The sequence below is a fragment of the Saccostrea cucullata genome, unplaced genomic scaffold, assembly GCF_032062105.1.
Source record: "Saccostrea cucullata isolate Sc308-1 unplaced genomic scaffold, CSIRO_AGI_Scuc_v1 ctg1255, whole genome shotgun sequence".
Lineage (NCBI taxonomy): Eukaryota > Metazoa > Mollusca > Bivalvia > Ostreida > Ostreidae > Saccostrea > Saccostrea cuccullata.
The window spans coordinates 183596-198209 of record NW_026922781.1 but is presented as its reverse complement, the minus strand read 5'-3'; the positions used below and the strand labels follow the sequence as shown (position 1 = coordinate 198209).

At 32.5% G+C, this 14614-nt stretch overlaps 1 protein-coding gene across 1 annotated transcript; it reads left to right on the top strand.

Annotated features, from left to right (window-relative positions):
* Positions 1-391: 391 nt before the first annotated feature.
* LOC134262451 (uncharacterized) lies at positions 392-9223 on the top strand. The gene is made up of 4 exons (XM_062744842.1): positions 392-508; positions 3272-3376; positions 6959-7572; positions 7912-9223. Exons 1-4 carry the CDS (start codon positions 493-495, stop codon positions 7972-7974), a joined length of 798 nt encoding a protein of 265 aa, XP_062600826.1. The 5' UTR covers positions 392-492; the 3' UTR covers positions 7975-9223.
* Positions 9224-14614: the final 5391 nt, after the last annotated feature.

Genomic DNA, 14614 nt, shown 5'->3' with positions numbered 1-14614 from the left:
AATCATGCATTTTTCAAGCTCTTTTAAATGTGCATTTAATCTTCAAATTTTATGCAAATCCCCTGTATTTCAGACTTTGGAGAATCTAATATAATAAAGTACATGTAAGACAAGTTATAATCTAATTAAATATTACGTAATAATTAGTTACACCAAATTTTAGAGAAAATTGTACTGCGTTATAAAGTGCGTACGGGGACAAGAAAATGTCATATTTCTATGACGTTAACATTAGGTGTGTGGTGCATCACACTTCAGTAAGTTCTAGGAGTTATATGTCACAGAGATACTCTTTATATTATATCTATCGTTTCTTCAATCCTTTGACAGCAGTTCGCGTCGTTCACTTAGTTCTGATAATGAAAAATACGGTTTGAATACTTGCTAAAAATAAGTTTTGTTGTTTCTTAGATTTGCAAAAATAGAAAAGCTTTCATATCGATTGCCCTTTGACATCCAACCACACCATATAAAATATCAAAAGACTCTGCAATGGCAACAGGAGGATGTAAGTTTATTTTAAATGTAAAAAATTGAATGAAACTCTTCTTTCATCAATTTAAATATTATATATGATTTCACATGAAATTATTCAATAATATATGACTTGTGTCCGAAATGAATCGATCCCCTGGATGCTTTTTTAAAAATGTAATTATTTATTCAATAAATATTTGTAAATCTTATTGATTTCTAGATACCCTTTTTTTTAATATTAATGGTCTGTTATTCTAATTTCTCTTTAGGGTGTCATCGTATAGGATCCTGTGTTGCAACTACTATTGAAATAACGACCACTATTGAAATAATTATATCAATAGTGGTTGAGAGTGCATTTCAATAGCAAACATAGTTAGTAACCACTATTGAAATACGACCACTATTGAAATAATTATATCAATAGTGGTTGAGAATGCATTTCAATAGCAAACATAGTTAGTAACCACTATTTAAATACAACCACTATTGAAATAATTATATCAATAGTGGTTGAGAATGCATTTCAATAGCAAACATAATTAGTAACCACTATTTAAATACAACCACTATTGAAATAATTATATCAGTAGTGGTTGAGAATGCATTTCAATAGCAAACATAGTTAGTAACCACTATTGAAATACAACCACTATGGAAATAATTATATTAATAATGGTCGAGAGTGCATTTCGATAGCAAACGTAGCTATTATCCACTATTGAAATACGACCACTATTGAAATAATTATTTCAATAGTGGGTGAGAGTGTATTTCAATAACAAACATTGGTAATAACCAGCATTGAAAGACGGCCACTATTGAAATAATTATATCAGAAAAAGTTTCACCGCGTAATTTTAAATTTTGTATCCAAACTTTCACAAAAATTGGATTTGGAATGAAAAATATATAGATTGATAAATAAAGTGTACAAATTAATAAGGATGGTTTTAGTGAGGCAGAATTTTGAACATCACAGAAGGTTTACAATTTCTTTATATTCTAGGAATTTATTATTTGAATCATTTTCAATGAAATCAGACCAAAAAATATATACCAATCCAGGCATTCATATTTTGTTTGTATCATCTGTCCTTAAATGAAGATTTAGATAGTTAGTGAAATTATAATTTCAAAAATGATTTGAATAACTATTTTAATTGTTGCTGAAAATGCTTCAAAACTAAAACCATCATTTTATCCACATTGAAATCTTTATTTCAGAAGTGAAAATTATTTTAATAGTGGTTGCAACTTATGTTTGTTATTGAAATGAATCTCACCCACTATTGAAATAATTATTTCAATAGTGGTCGTATTTCCATAGTGGTTACTAACTATGTTTGCTATTGAAATGCATTCTCAACCACTATTGATATAATTATTTCAATAGTGGTCGTATTTCAATAGTGGTTAATAACTATGTTTGCTATTGAAATGCACTCTCAACCACTATTGATATAATTATTTCAACAGTGGTTGTATTTCAATAGTGGTTACTACCTATGTTTGCTATTGAAATGCACTCTGAACCACTATTGATATAATTATTTCAATAATGGTTGTATTTCAATAGTGGTTACTAACTATGTTTGCTATTGAAATGCACTCTCAACCACTATTGATATAATTATTTCAATAGTGATTGCAACATGTTTGTGAAAAGGGCCAACAAAATGTGGCCATTTCAGTAAATACTTCTTTATGAAATTTCAATGAAATATCGATTTGCCTCACCAGGAAAGACATATTTGAATGCCATTAAACAAACATACATGCTTTGATCAAATAAGCTCATTTTACATGCATGGTTAATTTTTTTTTTTTAAATTAAACTTGATCTAAGGTTTGTCACTATTAAGGTACACAGAAAATTTCAAATAAATTATATTTAGTGCAACACGATCCCGATCATAAATCCAAATATCCAATAATTCCGTCAAAAATCAATTGCAATAAATAGGAAAGAAATGCAAATTTGATCTGTAATTAATCAAGATACACTCTTACATACCCCAAAAACACCCCAATATCTGCAAGCTTTTAGAAAAAAATGTGCTAAAAACCAAGTGGGACAGACTGAAATACAGACATACGCACGGAAGAATAGATTCTGAGTAGATGAACGGCTTAATTCAGAAGAAACCTATAGACCCTCTGGTTTTTCCAGTAGGAGACAAAAATTGATTTAAATGTCATTCGTTGGCTGAAATATTTTATTTATTTATTTATTTTTTGCAAATTTGCATGTAACAAGGACTCCACATTTGACATCTGTGCAAGAAAATTACGTCGCAAGACTCAAATTATTGCAATCCTACGGTGAATAATAAAAAAAAAATATTTTCACCACCTCTTGTGACTTGCAAAAGTCTTGCACATGCACATAAAATAATAAAATATAAAAGATACGCTGAATCTGATTTCCAGTATCTTTTAAATAAAATTTTGATTCCCACCAAATATTTTATACGCTAGATATAATAGGTTAACAATATTATGATATCACAAAATTTCTAATAAATGACCCAGAGATTTGAGTTTTACTTCTCACTGCTTCTTCAAAAGGTCAATTTGAGCCTTAAAGAGAGCATATTCTACAATACGTTTAAAGGTAAAATTATCTGTGTGTAAACATAATTTCAATTTGAACTATTGGTTTGAATGTAGTATAAAATTACACATATACCTACTTTCTGAAAAATGTATAGCAGTGAAAGCAAATTCGTATTAATAGGTAATCGGCTCATCATATTAAAGATTATTTACTTTGGATATTTACCGTCCTCAGGGCCATATCTGCATCCAGCAAAAGCTCCACACCAAGGGCTTCAACTATCAGATCCTCTGCCATTGTTTCAAACATTTGGTCGCAACCCACAGCAGATGGGAGAAGGTAATAAAATCATACTTTTGCTATCTATACATGACTTTGGCTTGCATGAAAAACATTCAAGTAAACAAAATAATTTACATGGTAAATTCATTGAACTCTACCCCTGCCACCATGTGAGGGTCAAGGAAATGCTACATCCAAAAAAGATATTGTCCTTAAAAGGGCTGGGACATAATAACTATTAGATGCTATCAGTTAAGTGTACTTCATTGAAAACTGGACTGATACAATGCACATATTTGCATCTATTCTTGTGGGTGCACACCCCTCTAAGTCTGTTGAATCATTAAAATATATACACAAAATGTATGATAAGGGCATCGGGAGGGGGCGTCGACGAAAGTTTGGTTTCAGTATGATGCCTTGTTTGAACTTTGCAAGGCCACCAACCTTACCAGCTTCTGGAGTGACTGTTGATTCAGATTTGAGGCTACTCTATATGTCTCAGAAGGTTACGACCCATTTCATTACACACTAACACATTAGCGTATAAATGTTTTCACTATAACTTTAAGAGGTACTTTGTAAAGTTTCAATGCCAGTGCTCCCAAATCCTAATTCGCTGTGCTAGTCTTCCCCACTTTATAGCAGCATTCAAAACAATGAATCTACATACACATTTCATGCACAAAGACTTCCTAAATTACTCGGTTCTGAACAAACCGTGATTTCAACTTTTACATGCCATCCAAGTTACATTAATGGTTCCAATATCAACCGTAGCAATGGCGACGCACAACAATACCAGTCCCAAAGAATAAGCGGTGGGTTCGACCAGTCACCATCTTTTATATTTGCCGTAATATTTCAAATATAATATATCACAAGATGCATATGAATAAATTTGATTAACACAGAATTATTTATTTGATAATGTTAAATTAATCAAGTTTATTTTATTGAGATCTAAAACATAAATCATAGGGGGTGTCGTCGCGTCAAAACTTAATTGAACAATTTTAAGAATAATTTTTAATATGAAAAACATTACATATTGAAAAGTATCCAAAGCACAACTAATCGCCCAATAATTTCAAAAGACAAAATTTACGCCCTTTTCTTATCTTACTGTGAAAATTTAATGACGTCATTACTATTTCAAATTATAAACATTGCGTTTGACTGTGTAACATTCAAAAATTTTTACTTCAAAACAGAGAAAGTTACGATAATAAATGGAACTCATAATGAAAAAAAATGTAAATAAGATTCATGTTTCGTACGGTTTCAGCGATTTTTGGGAGGGTAATGGATCATTGAATTATCAGCAGAGGTCAGGAATTACAAAAAACGCACGAATCCGAAAAGGAATGCGTTTATCTGTTATGTAAAGCGATATGAACACTTTGTCTTATTGTATTGTTCTAAGTATTTTGACAGAGGACTTACATGTAATAATGAAAAAAAGTGAGTTTACGATACATCTGAAATCTGGAAAAAAAATTATTTAAATGTGAATTTGTTTGTTAATCTGAAATATCTTTATTAGAGAAACGTTTAAATGCATTGCGGCGCGTATCCATTATATGACGTTACTTAGATACGATGACTACATGTACCATAATCGCAATTTATATAAAATCCTGTGTGTTTAAATGTATAAATAATGTTGAATTGAAAAATTTTACGTCTGATTCTAAAGAAATGAAGCTTCCATCATTTTTTGCAGCCCGGAGGTCATATACATGTACATGTAAGTCACATGTACTTGTGGAGAGGACCCCCCCACCCCGATATTTAACTCCGGTGCTTGTTGGACATTTTTTTTCGCAAATTATATTCATTGAACTTGCTTTATCATGAGTTCAAAAGGAAAAAAATCGTAAAAATTTTGTAAAAATAAAAACTCCACCAAAAAATACAAACTATACATTGTGAAAGAGGAAGATATGTCACTCCGTTGTACTCCCACTGGTTTAATACATGTATTTATTTTATTTTAACCTAAAATGTCGATTCACACTGTGTCTATATATTTCTGTCTTAGTCCAACGAAAAAAAAACGACAGGTCCTTGTTTTTTTAAGCTGATTGCATAAAAACGTACGTTACACAGTTTGTACTTCAAATTCATTAAGTCAAATATAAGTTGGTGATAGGTGATCCATATGTGTGATTTTAATTTATATTTTATGCAGCCAACGGTTATTTAAGGAAAAAAGTTTTAAAAATATCGTTTTTTAAAATTTTCATCCGATGAAAAGCTTTCCGTAAATCTTCTCCACCATACCCGTCTCGTGATCGGGAAGCCCGGGCTCGATTCTCTTTTGCTGCGCCGCCTCAAACCTGAGACGTAAACATAGATAGTAACTGTTCCTTCGCCAAGCGCTCGGCACTGTATGTGAATGTCACGGGGTTTTCGGATATCACCTTAAAAGCGTAGGTATCACCGTATCACAATAGGCGTTGGTACGATAAAGAACCCTCACTGCTCAATAGCCCTGGATGCCGTATTTACGTCTAAAGAACTTTATTCGGTAATAACCAATATTTGCCCCCCCCCCCCCAATCAATTTATGAAGGAGATATATTTATTAGGTTCTTAAACAGGGGGATATATGCTGACTTCAAAACACTGAATATTTTCTTAAGCAATGACGTCATATGTTTGAAATGACGAAAATGACGTAAATTAAAAAGTTTTATGATTTCTTCAGAAAAGTGTATATATTACATCGATATTTTAAGTAAAAGTCACCTTGCCCAGGTCTGATCAGGCTCAATATTTTGATATAATGTGTAGAATGATATCAATGAAATATGTAAATATCGTTTCTGAGTAAAATTGCGCTCTATAAATTTGAAAGCTAAAATTGTTGAATTTTTGTCCATTTTGTCCTCTTTCAAAAAAGTGATATAAAATCGGACTAGTTTGTGACGTCATAAAAACAAAAATAGTCAATAAACTACTTTGAAACTATAATATATGTTCTGTTAATTTATATTTCTCATAAAATTTATAGAATTCAGCACTGTGCCACATTTAAAGAATTTTTCAAAATTTGACTTTTGTGGGGGCAAAGATATCGATATGCAACATACCGCATATAGTTCTTTGAATTCCTTCACCGGCAAACTATGGCGTTTCAGTATGAGTGAAAAATTCTCAAGGGGGCGTTAAACAACAAACAATCAATCAATCTCCACCGCAGTCTCAATCATTCAGAGGCATGTCTTTGTTAACAAATCCAAGCGGTTTGATGATAAAGAGAGTTTCTATTGTTTACTTCATTTTTCCTCAGGCGACAATTTCTTACTATATCAATGCTTTTTTGTTGATGAGCATAAATATAATATTCTTGTTTTACGTCGACTAGTAGCCATTGTGTCGAATTTGTGACATTACTTTTGGATCAACAATCTTACATTAGAGCTAAGAAAAAAAATGCATAAAAAAAGTCAACGCATATTCCGTTCTCATATTATGTAATTTTATTGTTCGTATCGTTCGTCATTTTTAGTGTTTTAAGTATATCATGTATATATAAAAGCTAGACTTATGAAATGAAATCCTCTGTATGACGTCCTTTTCATGTTCATAATTTGATTGTTTCTTTTTGTTTTTGTTTTTTTTTTTTTTTAGAAATGAAAGTGTTCACTAACCTATTCAGAACAGAACTCAATCACGCAGGGCACTGGGAATGCGCTAAAACAACTTACTTAATCTACATTACTAACGATGGCATATCAACAACAATACGAAACTTTAATGGGAAACATGCAGAGATAACACTGATTGAACGGCTGACGGAACGATATGTAAAGAAGACAGAGATACCAATGCATGTTGACGTTTACATAAACAATAGTCCGTGCAAAGAATGTGCCTCTGCTCTTATTGATTACCTTGGAAAATGCCGGCAGTCTTACATAAATATTTACTTTGCCAACCTTTACAATATTCGGCGAAAGTCCTGCATCGAAAAAACAGAAAACCATGTGCAGTTAGTAGATAAGGCTGACAGTATGGAAAATTCTAACGGGTTAAGGATGTTGTTGGACCATAAACGCTGCACGCTACAGCCTTTCAACAAAGAGGCATGGAAACATTTGCTTATGGCTCATGGCTTTATAGAAAATCCTCAAGTATTTGATCAGATGTACATATACCATGCAAGGAAAGAAGGCGACGATAGAAGTCGAGCAGAAGAAGACGTCCTTCTAGAATACGACCTGGAATACATTGAAAAGGAAGAGGTTTTATCTATATACATATTTATATATTATATACTGTTTTATGTCTGTGCATCATTGTTTCGAATTTATATTTTAGAAAAATGGAAGACTCGTTTCTCTCTTATAAATTTCTCAACCTCAAATATTTGAAATACATTACATTTGCATATAAGTTGTATTTTTTTTTAAAACAACTTATTAAATACAGCGAAATATGTTGTAATGTTTTATTTTTTTTCTAGCATTTGCTAAAAATTATGTATTTCAATGTATTAACCATAACAAACATAATAATCAAAGACCTGATGTATATTAAAACAAAAACTTCATTTAAATTTAATGTTTTATTCCACTTTGCAGGTATTGTCTACGTCGGACTACATAACAATGGGCAGCCGGCAATACTGCATACCCCAAACATAAATAAACAATTTAGTTGCGTCTCTTTGACAGGAAAAGAAGCAAGCTGGGCTTACCACCTCAATCATGCTACGGAAATATTTCAATACAAATCATCTTTAAGTATATTACATATTTTCATTAGATTTACTCTGTATAAGATATTCTTTTCAAAGTGAACATCGCATATATCAGCATCAAACCACAGCAATTCAAGAATATATACAGTTCAATGGTAAAATTAAAGTTGACGAAATATTAAGAGCCCTGTAAATCATCCATTCCTATAGGGAAGCGTAGTTTCTTGAATGAATTTCCTTAGTCGTCAGTTAATTTAAATTGAATTATTGTTGATATTTGTTGATACGGGAAAGGTCCTTATAAGACTTAAACTATAAAAACAAGTGAACATACCAAAAAACTTTTTGAAAAAATTTAAGAATCTCTCATGATAAAAAATTGCATTAATGCACACACAATCGCTTCCAAAACTGAAATGAGGAATTTATAAATAAAGTGTTACAGTAAAGTTACTGTACCTGATTGTTTTAAATTTAATTTAAGATGATAAAAAACGTTTTATTTACTGAAAACAATTAATGTATTAATACCATTAGGCATTCAAAAGTGAATGACAATAAATGTGTTATCATTAAACCACCACTCAATTCATTTACAGTTGATATCAGAGAAGTTCATGATCATAAACAGTCGAAACGGCGTCGAAATTGCACTAATAACCTTTATAGTCTTAACTGAACCTGTGTGCCAACACCGAATAATTTATCTGACATATGCTTGATCTCATCTTATTTAATCTTAACCCATTTTATATACCGAAAAGGAAAATAATTGCTAGCCTTGCTAGAAATTAAGTGTATTATAAAGAAGAGGAATCATAAGTGCTGAACATTACTATTCTTTTTAGTATTGTCCTGATATAGGCCAAAGTTGTCCGCCTTGTCAACCCACTTTTAAGAAGTGGTATCCTATAAGATGAGGATGCTGTTTGCTCAAATTTGACTATTTTATAGAGCTTGCGTACAACATACAATAAAAAAATGGGGTGTCCATGCCCCAATTTAATACAATCGCCCATTGTTATACTTCTATCCTTCTGATAATCTATGTCTCGTACATTCATTTCTAGCTACATTTGGTTTCATGATTGCATGCGCACAACCGTAATTATGCTCTATAAGTTAACACATGTACATATCTTCTATTTTTTATATTTTATACATTTAATACATTATTGTAATATAACATTTTAAGCACACCAACTTGCTCTATTTTTGTTTTATTTTACATAATTTTATTTCACATTTGATAATTGTCAACAGTAAAAGTATTTGTTTTCCCCAGTTTCATAAAAGAAAGTTCTACAAATTTTAACCTATACATGATACTCAGGGCCGGTGAAGGGTTTCAAATTAAGATCGTGACTAAACACCCGGGAACTTTGAGCTGAGAGGGATCTTTATCGCGCCAACGCAACACGGGGTTTTAATTGTTTCGGTCTAATCCGAAGGACCAGCTATTTTCACCTTAATGTGCAGAGCGCTGGGAGAAGGAATACTTGTTATCAAATTTTTATAGTGTTTGGTCAGTCGTCACTTTAGCATACAAATACTTTACGTATCAGAGATGTGTTATGTACAGCATTGGATTTCAGTTCTTTCATCACAAGCCATATAATATTTCATGAGGAGATTTACTGATGCCCACTCCTCCATGCCACCTGGTACCACGCAGCACTGTTAAGGCCTACTGTGAGAAATCAACGGAAAATATACGTGCAGAAAGAGGGATTTTTTTAAAAATTGAATTTATTTTAATTAAGCTGTTTTATTATCGAAGAACTTGAATACTTATGGAAATAGCATAGTATTACCCACTCTGTACTGTATAAAGTTTGGTCTCATCGATGGACAGTCACGTGATAAAAGCATAGTATGTGTACTGAATGTAGGTCATTAACAAATTTCAATATCGCAAGGGCATACCCTAGTTGAAATAAAAAAAAATTCAAGCTAATAATTGTTTCTGCAGACTTTGTAGTTTCTGAAAAGTGCTGTTGCTTTGAATAGAATTCGTGTTTTAATGGTTAAATTTTCAGGTAAATAAGCCAATGTCGAAAATTGTTTGACTTTTACCAAATATTTTGTGTACTTATCAAATCCCGCCTTCGATTTAAAGAAAGCAGCAGCACTTTTCAAGTTAAGAAAAATATCCTATATCTATATTAAAAAAAATGGTTAAGATCTATTTAGTGTATGCCCTTGCGAAAGTGCGATTTTATGAAGCATCTCGATGTGTAATATACGTAACCTGTTCATAAAAACACGACATAATTAATAAAATACATTATCTTGATAGTTAATGAATAATCGCACTAAACAAAGGATATACATTGATATTAATCGACTATTTAAAACCTGTAAATAATATTCCGTTTAATAATAAAACGCATTTTTCATTGTTAAAAAATCCCTCAATGTGCCTCTCATAGTACATGAAATACGTCATTTTTACCAAAATGACGCAAAATGACATGTTTACAAGTTCATCGCGATGAGTGCTTTGTTTATAACCAGCTACATGGGATTTAACTAGCAAGTTTTTTAAATGCATTGATAAGTTTTATTGTTGTTTATTATGCTAATACAGTTAACAGTTGCAAATTATTTCATTTTCATGTATTATGAGAAATACATAAAAGTCAATTTTTTTGTGTGACGTCACAGTAAACTTTTCCCGTATAAATTAGGCTCCGCCCCCTTTTTCAAGCCTTAACAATGCTGCGCACCTCTGATGTTTCGGAGGTCCGTGCTTGCTCTGCTCCTATTTTGTATTGTTTTATGGACTTTGATATTGAATACTGTTCGTATTCTCCATAAACTTCATCACATAACGTGTATAAAAGCATTTGATATTTCTACAGCTTTTTCAAAAAAGGAAAAAAAAATGCAAAATTAAATTTCATCACAAGATTCACATCAAGTGTTCCATTGTCCCTACAACTCGTTCAAGAACTCCAAAAACATTGTAGTAAAATTTCAAGCTAAATGTTGAGAGAGCTGTTCAATAAGAAATGTCCTGAGCTCCAACATAGAAGTCATATGACATCAAGCTTTACTTTCTATCATGATTTAATCTTTAATAAATATATAACAGTTCATGTGACGACTTTTAATCACGTAGTTTTATTGCGAGAAGCTGGAAAACAAGGGTTATTCGAAACATTAAAAATGAATGGTTAAGAATCAGTTAACTAGAGTGAAATTAAACGTGTCATTAAAACTGCTGTAAAACTCGTTAAGAATCCCAAAGAAATTTTCACTGAAATATGAAATATTTACAGAAACAAATGTTTCTGTTTTATATACACATGAGCAGGTGAATTTCCACGAACAAAAATTATATATGGTCATCAAAAGAGGGTACCGTCCTTGGCGACAAGGATTTACAACAATCAATGTTCTGTTTGACAAAATTCAACAAATTATCACTGATGATGTTCATTGACTTTTAGACACATAACAAAATTGATAGGCTTCAGTTGGTGGTAGTTTACACTGTTTTAAAGAAATATTTCACTGTAAAAAATTCTTAGTACTCGATGGTCACCCTATGTTTTGAAAAATGAATGAAAACCACAGCGTGTAAGAATATCTATTTAATTATTTTAAAAAAATCAAAAATTGTAGTTAACCACCTATGTCTGAAATTCAAACAATAATGGAACTTGAATTCAATGCTTTAAACTCTGAAAACAAATTTACAATTTACAATTTACAAATATGCATTTGACAAAAACGGCCAAGGACTGACAAGAGGAAAAAATTGCAAAAACACAAAACAAGAGGCCCACTGGCCACATCGCTCACCTGGGCACTGTAGCTTGAAAAAAAGCAGAAATCAGTTAATTATTAAAGTTCAAACCCAAAAGTGGTCCCAACCAATCCTTGACTCTTTACAACTTACAGAATTGCTATGCAACATACATTGAATCCTCGCGTCATAGAAATATTACTTTATCATTTCCCCGCAAGCACTTTATAGCGGGGTACAAATTTCTCTAAAGTTTAGGGTAAATAATATTTTGAAATAATATTTTAATTAGAAAATAAATTTTCTTATTTAATGAGATTCAAGCAAGTATAAAATAGTTGTAATTTGGCAATAAATTGAAGATTACATGAACTTTTTAAAGTGCGTGAAAATGCGTGATTGCGGGGAAACGGTAAATGCGTGATTTTGCGTTAGAAATAGGAAATGGTATATGCGTTAAAATGCGTGACTGCGGGGAAGGGTGTTAAAGTGGGGAGGGTATGGATTGAACAAACTTGAATATACATTAACTACGGATGCTTGCATATTTCTTAAACTATCTGTGGCTTTATTGCCCTTTACATTTGAACTTACATTATGCCCCCGCCATACTCCCAGGGGTCATGATTTGATCAAACTTGAATCTACACTACCTAAGGATTCTCACATATAAATATGACTAATCATGGCTTTGCTATTACTGAAAAGATTTTTCAAGAATTTCCCTATAAATTTCTTTGTAAACTTTGATCCGCCATTGAAGCTTCGCCCTACCCCTGGGCGTCATGATTTGAACAAAGCTGAATCTACACTACCTGAGGATGCTTCCATATAAATATGATCATTCATGTCTTTGTTATTATTGAGAAGACGATTTTTAAAGAATTTCCCTATATATCTATGTAAAACTTTAATCGGCCATTGTGGCCCCGCCCTACGTCGGGGGTCATAATTTGAACAAACTTGAAGCTACACTTCCTGAGGATGCTTTCATATATGTTTCATTTTTCCTGGCACAGTGGTTCTTGAGAAGAAGATTTTTTAAGAATTTACCTATATATTTCTATGTAAAAATTTGATCGGTCATTGTGACCCCGTCCTATCCCCGGGGGTTATAATTTAACAATCTTGAATCTACACAATCTGAGGATGCTTCTATATAAGTTTCACCTTTCGTGGCACAGTGGTTCTTGAGAAGAAGATTACCAGCATTATTTCGCAATTGACAATGCAATATCCCAGATAGCAGAATGTTATTGGACCTTTGTTGGGCCAACAATGCTCCTTATGTTGGGCCACCGTTTGCATTCAACATTGGGCCATCGGTAATTTGCTCATCGGCCCTTAATCAAACCAACTTGTTGGCTCATTATTGGGCCAATGCAACAGTTAATATTGGGCCACTGTTGGGCCGATGTATTATTTCAATATTGGGCAAACGTCATTTTTGTACAATTGGGCCATTGTAAGCTATTAATGTTGGGCCAACGGTAATTTGCTCATCGGCCCTTAATCAAACCAACTTGTTGGCTTTTTGTTGGGCCAATGTATCAGTTAATATTAGGCCACTGTTGGGCCAATGTATTTTTTTCAATGTTGGGCAAACATCATTTTTGTACAGTTGGGCCATTGTAAGCAATTAATGTTGGGCCAACGGTAATTTGCTCATCGGCCCTTAAACAAACCAACTTGTTGGCTTTTTGTTGGGCCAATGTAACAGTTAATATTAGGCCACTGTTGGGCCAATGTATTTTTTTCAATGTTGGGCAAACGTCATTTTTGTACAGTTGGGCCATTGTTAGCAATTAATGTTGGGCCAACGGTAATTTGCTCATCGGCCCTTAATCAGACCAACTTGTTTGCTTATTGTTGTACCAACGAACGGATATTATTGAGCCATTGTTGGGCCACTTATTCTTTCAATATTAGGAAAACATCAATTTTAGGCCAACGTTGGTTTGTATCTTATTGGCTCTCCATCATGACAACTCATTTGCTCTTGATTGCTGGCCATTTGTCCTCAAAATTGACAAACAAATATATACAATAAGGTTGTACTAGTTTGGTAGTACAGTTTAATGGTAAAAGTCCTTTAATACTATCTATATATGCTATATATGCTAGATTATTAGTTTAATACATATTCTCAATACTAGTATCTCATAGAATTGCCATCAACAAGCATTGCATTGTAAGTAGCTCTACATTAATTAAAAAACTGATGAAAAAGAAATCAAAATATAAAATTAAATTACAACATACTATAATTTTATTGCTCAGTGCATGAAGAAAACGTTTAAGAACTAAAAGTTGGTGCTCACTTCAAGCGATACATGTAGGGTTACATGACTGTATACTCCCTCTCTGCTGTAAATTGATGCAAAAGTTAAGTAAATTACAAGTATCAATAAGCACGTCTAACAAATAATCCAAACCCTCATGTTCTTAAAATAATACTAAAATGAATCCCGTCATTTTGATTACTTACACAAAAATGTTTCTGGCATCTGCATCGTGTTTGTAACCGACAAAAAGACACAGAAAAGGGTAGAAATACAGGTATGTCACACTATATTACAGAAAAAAAGTTAGGCACTGCCACTTTCCATCTGATCCCTCTCCTAAGTCTTCTCTTCTCTCTCCCGAGTCTCCTCCTCCCCCTTCTTTTCTTCTCTGTCTGTTTCTCCCTCCCCCATATCCCTGTCCATGGCATACCTTAGCTATTCTTTGATTGTGTTCTCAATGTCTTTTTAGAATCTCCAGTAGCACTAAAATTGTAGTATTTGGTACTTAATACATTTGTTACTTTTTCAGTAAAAAGTAAACATAC

Coding starts and splice junctions, on each gene's coding strand:
- LOC134262451 (XM_062744842.1), top strand. Junction 3,377..6,958: donor CCCACAGCAGATGGGAGAAG/GTAATAAAATCA, acceptor TTTTTTTTTTAG/AAATGAAAGTGTTCACTAAC. Junction 7,573..7,911: donor AATACATTGAAAAGGAAGAG/GTTTTATCTATA, acceptor TCCACTTTGCAG/GTATTGTCTACGTCGGACTA.